This window comes from Cebus imitator, unplaced genomic scaffold, assembly GCF_001604975.1.
Source record: "Cebus imitator isolate Cc_AM_T3 unplaced genomic scaffold, Cebus_imitator-1.0 Scaffold49, whole genome shotgun sequence".
Taxonomy (NCBI): domain Eukaryota; kingdom Metazoa; phylum Chordata; class Mammalia; order Primates; family Cebidae; genus Cebus; species Cebus imitator.
Genome location: NW_016107364.1, coordinates 4496438 through 4505499, shown reverse-complemented (window position 1 = coordinate 4505499; position 9062 = coordinate 4496438). Strand labels below are relative to the sequence as shown.

General features: G+C 45.3%; 1 protein-coding gene across 6 annotated transcripts in view; it reads left to right on the top strand.

Annotated features, from left to right (window-relative positions):
- Positions 1-754: 754 nt before the first annotated feature.
- Positions 755-9062, top strand: part of NETO1 (neuropilin and tolloid like 1) — a 114975-nt gene continuing 106667 nt past the window's right edge. For 2 of the 6 annotated variants that reach the window (XM_017527535.2, XM_017527534.2), the window contains exons 1-3: positions 760-1485; positions 3525-3578; positions 3824-3961. In XM_017527535.2, coding sequence (XP_017383024.1) covers positions 1458-1485; positions 3525-3578; positions 3824-3961 — 220 coding nt within the window. In that variant the 5' untranslated portion in view covers positions 760-1457. The other 4 variants (XM_037738138.1, XM_037738136.1, XM_037738135.1 and 1 more) reach the window with 4 other exon arrangements.

Below are 9062 nucleotides of genomic sequence, written 5' to 3'. Positions count from 1 at the left end.
GTGTGTCGTGGGGTGGTTTTAAACATCTCGAGGTCGGGAGTCAATTACAACTCGAGGTGGGGAGGGGGGGTCCACTGCAAGAAGCCGGCATCTTTGCGGGAGCAATTTGGTGGGGGGAACTTGGCACTGGGCCCGGTGCTCCGCAGCGAAACTTTTACCGCCGCCTTTTCCTGGGGCGCGCCCCTGCCTTGTCTCCCACGCTGAGAGCAGAATCTGCGGCGAAGCGTTCGCCCCGGGGAGACAGGGCGAGGGGGCGCCCGGTTCCTTTACGCGATGGAAAACGAGGGGTGGGAGTCAGAGAGCCCGCAAAGTCTAACCTTTAAAAAGTGAAACACCAAACCCCACAAGGGATTTTCACACGATGGCCCCTCCCGCTTACACGCCTTTCGTCCGGCTCTAGGATCTGGCTCGGGATTTGCGGCTGCATCCTCCTCCCGCGCCCCAGCGAGCAGAGCCGCCAGTCCCAGCCGGGTCCTCACCCCCTTTCCGCCCCTCCCCCAGGCCCGCGCGGCTGGGATGTCCTTGCCGCCGCCACCGCGGCCCCATTCCGCCGCGCACCAGCCCCGGGACGCCGATCCCACCCGGGCTCCGGGCCAGGGGGAGGGTCTCGGAGCCCCGAGCCTTGACTAAGGGGCCCACTTGGTAACTCTGCTGTCTTCCGGCTCCTTCCTCCTCCCTCCCTTCCCCGCCCCCCCCCCTCCGCCCGGCCACCCGGGCTCCCCTGCGCCGCCCTCCAGCCCGCCTCCCAGACGCCCACCCGCCCGCTCCTCTTTCCGCAAGATCGCAGAGGTGGCGCGCAGCCCGGCGAGCCGATGACGGACCCCTTCCTCCTGCCTTCAATGCCTCAGCGGAAGATCCCCAAGGGCTGGAGCGAGGAGCGCTGCCGCTGGACGTCCTCCCGGGGAGGCTGCTCCGACCTGCTGCGCGGCGCGTCTGAGACTGGGGACTGAGCCCTCCCCGCCGCCGCCGCCCGCTCCGTCGCTGCCGTCGGTCTGGACTGGCCCCCCCGACTCGCTGCGCCCTCTGCCTGGCCCCAGCCCCGGCTTGGGGCGTCCCGGGGCTCGCCCCGCGCCCGCCGCCTCCCGCGCGCCGTGTCCTCCCGACCCCGCGGCAGCGACGATGCCCGGGAGGAGGGTCCTGGCGGCGGCGGCGCGGATGGTGGCTGCCGGCGCCCGGGTGTGATGCGAGCGTCACGGTGGGGATGCTGCTGGCTGCGCGGCGCTGAGGGCCAGGGAGAGCGAGAGCCCGCCCGGGGCGGAGGACGGACTCATCCGGATCTGGCTGCAGCGTGGGCTCGGAGCTCCCCCTTCCTCTCGGTCTCCCCCTTGGCCCCCTTGTATTTCGCTCTCGCTTGGCGTCTTTAACACCTCTCGACCCGTCCTCCCCCCGCCACTGGAAGTCTTCCCGTCTCTAAATGGAATTAGTGGAGCCCGGAGCCTCTGGTGTAACGCACAGACATGATCCATGGGCGCACCGTGCTTCACAGTGAGTACCCTGCCCGCCGCGCCCGTGCGCTCCGGAGCCAGCCCTCCTGCCCGCCCCTTTCCCGCGGCCGAACGCGCAGGAGAAGCCTCTGCGCCGCGCTCCAGCGGACCCCGCAGTCCCGCGCGGGTCGGGGCCGACGTAAACTTTCTGTATCGCAGCATCGTGGACCCTGGCGTGGGGGCGGCGCGCGGTCAGCCGTCGCCCAGTCCCAGAACCTGCCAGGGTGAACGGGCTCTCCGTGCGCAGGAACCCCCCGGGGGCTGAGAATAGCGCGCAGTTCGGGGATGGACACGTGCGTGCGGCAGAGACTGGCCTTGGCGAGGGCGCAGGTGGAAAGCGGGAGGGAGCGGGGATACCTAGTGAGGGTAGAGGAATCTTCCTCTTCCCGGGGCTCCCGGAGCTCGGGGATCCCTGGTCTCACGCAGTCCTGGAGGTAGCGGGAAATGTACCTGAAGCCAGCGCAGAGGGAAGGGCGAGGGTCAGCGTCCACCCTCTTCCGCCCAGGATACCGCTAGCGTCGCTTTCTGGGTGTGTGGTAACGCGGGCAGTGTCGAGGTGGGAAGGAATGAGAGGAAAATAGTATGACGAGTCATCGAGTAAAAGGCAGCATAAGAAACTGTGCGGTGGAAATTTGACATTACTAAGCAAAGATGAGAGTGTGGATCGCGGGCCACGCAGTTAAGAGAGGGCTTTGCTGATGAGTTAAACACAGTACCTGGTCCATAATGCGATTTCAGCAAATCAGGAAGAGCGGAGTAAACAAATACATCCTGATCGTGAAGGATGTGTACCTTTGTGTTTTGGGTGTGAGCAAAATCATGGCAAATTAAATTGATTTTTTTTTTCCCTTGGAAACACGGTAACCACAGCAGCCAGTGACTTAATCTAAAATGCAAATGACCTGCCTAGAGCATAAAGTAATACACAGTTGATAATTTTTTAATTATTAATATTAACACTTAGGTACCTTTCTTAGAATAATGTTTAAGTATAAATGTTTAAGCCTCTATGGTGAGCTTTAATTGAGGAAATATTTGTGAATTATGCTCTCCCCTCCATTTCATTTTAAGTGACAGTATGAAAGCAGACCTTTTATGTTATTGGACAACAAAACGAATAAGAAAAATAAAATAGAAGAAAAATCAAATTATGAAGACTAGAATACTTAATATTTTGCTAGTTCTTCATTTTGTAAAAATGTTGATTAGATGAAGAATGTGGAAGTAAAACAAGTTTAGATTATAATGGCACTGCAGCTTTACTGTTAAGTTACAGATCAGAGTCTCTTTGACACTGAAAACCTGACTCGGTATAATGCTTTTGTAAATCACCTCTCTCAAATTAATAGTCTATCTCTATAGATTGATTTGGTATTAAATCAAAGTTAAGGTTAGGAGAGATTAATTTCACAGCTTAGAAAGTTCTGAGGACTGAGGACAGGGTTACTTGGAGGTTCAAAACATTTTTGTAGGCAACAGTCTAATAATGCTGCTTAATGCCCACAGTCCCCATTAATCTGCTTCTTGCTTGCTCCCCTCCCCCACAGCCTGTAGGATTTGTCTAAGTATTTATTTTCTAAAATACAGCCACACTGCAGTGTGTCAGGAACAGTCATGGAGGCTTTCTCATCCTTTGCTTCTTCTTTTCCTCCTTTTTGCCTTCTGGCCACTCTCTTCCTTCAGAGATGCTAGCAGAGCCATTCCCTAAGGGTAGTTTAGATACAGTGGGACTCCTGAAGTCCCACTGTAATGTGTGTGACAAGAGTAAATTGTCATGTTGCTTTTAGAGTGAAGGATGTTTTTGCCTTAGAAATTTGGGTCTCATCCCTTCTTAACTTGTGTTACTTTTTAAGGGAGTCCCAAGGTTTCCTGATTTGTACATTTCAAATCAGTTTATGCAAGTTCTGAATCAACTTCTAACAGTTAACAATGATACAATTAATCTGCTTTGATAGTATTTTATCTTGAAATTGTGTTATGTTTTTATGGAATTTGATCATTTCTGTGTATTTTATCTCTAATTTTTCTTTTCTGTTTCAGTTGTAGCAAGTTTAATCATCCTCCATTTGTCTGGGGCAACCAAGAAAGGAACAGGTGTGTCTACTTAGAAAAATACTATTGGAAGACCTCGAATTATTTTGTGTTTTCCTATTTTCCTCCTACATTTAATATTCCAGAATATCTGAACCTGTTATAATGTGTGTAATTGATTGGTTTGGCTAAAACAACATTTAAAAGTTAATCTACTAATGGATATTATAAGAATGTCCTCTCTATTTTTAGTATTATAGAAAATTGGATGACGGTTCTTTTGAAAATATTTTTCTTGTATTTAACAGAAAAGCAAACCACCTCAGAAACACAAAAGTCAATGCAGTGTGGAACCTGGACAAAGCATGCAGAGGGAGGTATCTTTACCTCTCCCAACTATCCCAGCAAGTACCCCCCGGACCGAGAATGCATCTACATCATAGAAGGTAAGTGGAGAGAGTGCCAGAGTTAAGAGAACACTAAGCCAAAACCTGGCCATCTCTATGCTTTGGATGAAGAATATGCCTATAGACATTATAAAATTGATTTGGAGATCATGCGCAAAAATATCTCTGAGTGAGTCAAATAACTGTAAAATTTGGAATCAGACTAATTATTGAAATTTTAGTAATGAGTTATGAACAGGCAAAGTCTGTGAAATAAAAACAAATGAACAACTTACGAGTTTATTTTGCAGTTGATTTAATTGATGTAGAGTTCTAATGCAGTAGAATGGATGCATGGTTGGCACAGTATTACCTAATGTATAACAGTTTGAGAAACCAGTAAAATTTTTAGTTCCACAATTACTAGAATAACCTGTATGTTACTTTTTCTTTAATATTATAAAGTACAAAAATCATATTAATGTCAAAGATGAATCTATAATTACATTTTCTAAACAGCAGTCTGAAGGATAGTTACCTTATTTGTGTTAAAAAGTGACATCTCATTATAAAGTGAAGGTCAGGGTTGTAAATTATGAGACTTTCTTTCATGACTTTTTTCCAACATGAAAGATAAATGGCATTGAAAAGAGACGTCTCTTTGAACATTTCCCATTTACACTGACCTTGTAAACACCTCTCTCTTTTATTTTATTTTTTTGAGACAGAGTCACTTTCTGTCACCCAGGCTGGAGTGCAGTGGCATGATTTCGGCTCACTGCAACCTCTGCCTCCTGAGTTCCAGCAATTCTCCTGCCTCAGCCTCCCAAGTAGCTGGGATTGCAGGTGCACACCACAGCTAATTTTTGTATTTTTGGTAGAAATGGGGTTTTGCCGTGTTAGCCAGGCTGGTCTGGAACTCCTGACCTCAAGTGATCCACCTGCCTTGGCCTCCGAAAGTGCTGGGATTACAGACGTGAACCATGGCGCCAGGCCAACACCTCTCCCTTAACTACAGATTTTAAAATGTGAAAGCATATCATCTGGTGATGGGAGTTTTCAGTATTTTAACTGTTAATACCTAATGGGCTAAAACTTGGAAGCACCTACCCCCCCTTCTACACACACACATACATGCATGCATAGGCAAAACTATCTTAATGAAAAAGATATATGTACTTTCTACTACATACAAATCAGGGACACATTTATTTGATAGATTTTTCAAAGAAGCAGCAGGCTTTCTGTTTACCTAATTTTAAGAATTTCTATTTAGAAATGATTATTTTTGGTAATTATTGGGCCATAGAGCTTCCCCCACCCCCTTTGTACTTGAAGTTGGACTTTCAGCAAAGATAAATCACACTGTAAGAAGGTAAAACAATAAATAAGCTATGCCATTAAAAGGATAACTAGGAAACCTAAGGTCTGGAAGTGCAAATTCCTTGTATGACTGATAGAAAAGGAGCTTGCTACTCGCCTCACAGGACTTGCCAGTATGCTCTGGGGACAATGCCCATTTCCCTCAACAATCTAAAGGGCCCCAGGATTAGCACAAAGTCGTTGGAACAGGGAAGCCAAAGAGAATACAGGGAAGAAGATATGCTCACCTTCACTTTTGAAGAACACCCAGGAAGGCATCATTGTCTGCATGGCGTAGCATGTGCGAAAGTTCAGATATACTATGGTTGGAGACCTGCATGGAGTATCCTAGGGCTTCTGCAGAATCTAAGGGAAAGAGAGCAGGAGGCTGAAGACGGAGGCAATCTCAGACAAAGGGGTAGCTGGTATTCCTTCTGTGCCTGCTGGATGAAATCTTAGACACTATGCTATAGACAATGAGGTGTCATTGAAGTAATTTAAGTAGAAGAATAATGTGTGATTTTGATGAAGACGTAACTGAAGGAAAAGAAGATAAACTAAGAAAGAATTGCAAAAGTCTAAGTAAGTCACAGTAAATACTTACACTAAAGAAGCGGCATCAGTGATGGAGTAAGTGAAAGAACTGAGAGGTATTTAATAAACTGGATCACAAGTGGCTGGATCAGGGAGTCAGAGAATAGGGTATCCCAGGACTGTTCTAATGTTTGTTGCTTGATGACTTGTTAGACGGAATTACCATCACAGAAAAGAAATGTAGATGGAAAAAACTGTTTTAAAGGAAAAATAATGTGTTTAGTTTGTGTTTATGGAGATGTTCCATATTAAAGATTAGATATATGTAGCTCTACCTGAGTGGAGAGATAAATGTGGTCTGAAAATGTATATGTGTAGGTCATAGAGATTGGTGTTGAGGTTGTTAGTATGAATAAAATTATCCAAAGACAGTATTTGGAGCACTGTTTTTCAACTCTTCAAAAAAAATGCAAATGCCTGGCCCTTTCCCCAGGAATTCTGATTTAATTGGCCTTAGACAGAGCCCCAGGCATCCTTATATTGTAGTATCATTCCATTGGAATGCCTGTGGCAACCTGGTGTCCTGGTCTAAAATGGGAGAAAATAAGATGTAGAATAGATTTCTGGGAAATAACGTGTAAGAGATGGGCAGTGTATGGGGAAAAGGTAATGGACTGAGTAGGAGAAGCCAGAGAGTTAGGCAGGAGAGTCAGGTGTAGGATACCATAGCAGCCAGAGTGCACGAGGGCTTGAGAAACAGGGAGCAGTCAAAGTGCCAGTTGCAGCAATAAAAATAAGTGAAAAACAGAAATTCATCTGTTACATGGAGCAATTAAGAGTTCGTTAGTAACTGATGAGCACTTCCATTGGCATGGTGGAGGTGGGTGTTTTTTCCTCTTTTAAAGGGGCAGATTGCACATATTTAATTCTAAAATGAATATTCTGTATAGAGCGGTAAATTGAAAATGGAAGAGAAAGAGGGATACGTAATTGGTCAGATTTCCAGAGGTATGACGGAGATGAAGAATGCAGGTGAGGTCTTGGTCATGAAAGAGGATCCCTTTATGAATGTCACGTGATCTAAAAATTCCCTCAGAATGGAAGAAATATTCTCTACATATGTGTACAATCCAGGTTCAAGTACCCATAGTTTGCAGTGCATCTGAAGATTCTCAAAGTGGTTGAGGCCTCTCATGAACTAACCTGTGTTAGATCAAATGTAACTTAACAGAAATATTAAAAGGAAATGTAGCTGTGAAGAAAATTCTTGAAGGTGAAGCAAATTGAAGTTGAGAGAGTTAGACCTAAATATTTTCAAATGGTTTCTGTGTGCCATAATCACTCATTTTTTAATTGACCACAAGAATTATGTGGCAAACTTAGTTTTAAAAAGTTATTTCACAGCCGGATGCAGTGGCTCACGCCTGTAATCCCAGCACTTTGGGAGGCCAAGGCGGGTGGATCACAAGGTCAAGAGATCGAAACCATCTTGGCCAACATGGTGAAACCCCATCTCTACTAAAAAATACAAAAATTACCTGGGGGTGATGGCGCGTGCCTTTAGTCCCAGCTACTCAGGAGGCTGAGGCAGGAGAATCACTTGAACCCGGGAGGCAGAGGTTGCAGTGAGCAGAGATTGTGCCACTGCACTCTAGCCTGGCGACAGAGAGAGATTCTGTCTCAAAAAGTGTTTTCTGAGGACATTGAGAGGTTCACTAATTCACAGAACTTATGTAATGATAAGAGCGAAATTTTGGATAAGTGAATTCATATTAGATGGCCATTATTTCTTAGTAGGGGAAATTGGTGAGCACGTGTTCACAGATGACAGAGTTCTAAGTCAAGTAGCTAAGGACTGTCCTCATTGCTCTGTCATTCCCTAGCCATACATTATTCACACCTAAAATAGTTATCCTATAAGCTGAAATAATTTATTTCCTTATAAAACTTGTCATAATGGTGATTGTTAAGTAAACAGGTAGATACATGCTATAGGATGATAATGTATGCAAGTGATATATTTAGTACTAATATGTAAATGGGTCCAAGTCCTTCAGAATTTGCCTTTTTGTTATAAGGCTAATACTTTAAGCATAAGACATAATTATTTCTTTGGGCACTTTCAAATTAAAAAAAAAAGTCACTGAAAGTCCCTCAAATCTGTCATTATTGTGGTTACTATATTTGTTGACCTTTTTTTTGATATATGTTAGTGATGGATAAAATATTTTTCTTGCATGAGCTATAAATGTCAATTTTCCGTGTATGAGTCAGAAATGTTTTTCAGACATTAAAAATTATCCGTAAAACAATTCATTTTAAAAATGAATTGACCTTTAATCTGTTGATCTTTAATTTTGTACCTGGAGAGCATCAGAGTCACATTTTATTCTGTAAATCTCAAATTTACAAATTACCACATATCTCAATATTACATAAATTTTTGAAAACCATGCATTGAAGAGCTTACTTTTTAGATCATCATGGATGATGTTCAATGTATATTCAAGAAGCACTGTGGTGTGGACAGCCACCATTCAGCATGGTTGCTGACCATATAGAGAGCAGGACTGCCTGTGCTGAACCCTAACTTTCAAGTGTCTAGAGGGGGTAGTGCATGAAAAAGGCCAAGTAGCGGGGCTTCAGGCAACAGCTGCGTACTAAGCAGGATACAGATATGCTGATATTTCAACAAACTTTATGGCCATTCTGGAGTATCCTGGCTGAATGTAAGTATGAGATGCCAGAATTTTGGACTGTTTTGGACATATCAAGGGGAGAATGAAAGAACATTAGCAAATGCATTCATGTGGTGCTCTCTAGAGTTGCCAGCCATATAAAGCTTTCCCTGATTCTTTAGAGAGCTGTAAAAACATTTATGAAGATAAGCTCATTTATAATTCACTCAAAAAGACTTTTTATATGGAAATTTTCAATGGCTACTACTATGCTAAGTGCTGAGAAAGGAGGTGAGTGAGATACGGTTCTGGTCTTTCAAGACAGATTTAGAAAGGAGGCTTCTTTAAAGAAAGTCTTTCCACCGCTGGGCGCGGTGGCTCAAGCCTGCAATCCCAGCACTTTGGGAGGCCGAGGCGGGTGGATCACGAGGTCAAGAGATCGAGACCACCCTGGTCAACATGGTGAAACCCCATCTCTACTAAAACTACAAAAAATTAGCTGGGCATGGTGGCACGTGCCTGTAATCCCAGCTACTCAGGAGGCTGAGGCAGGAGAATTGCCTGAACCCAGGAGGCGGAGGTTGCGG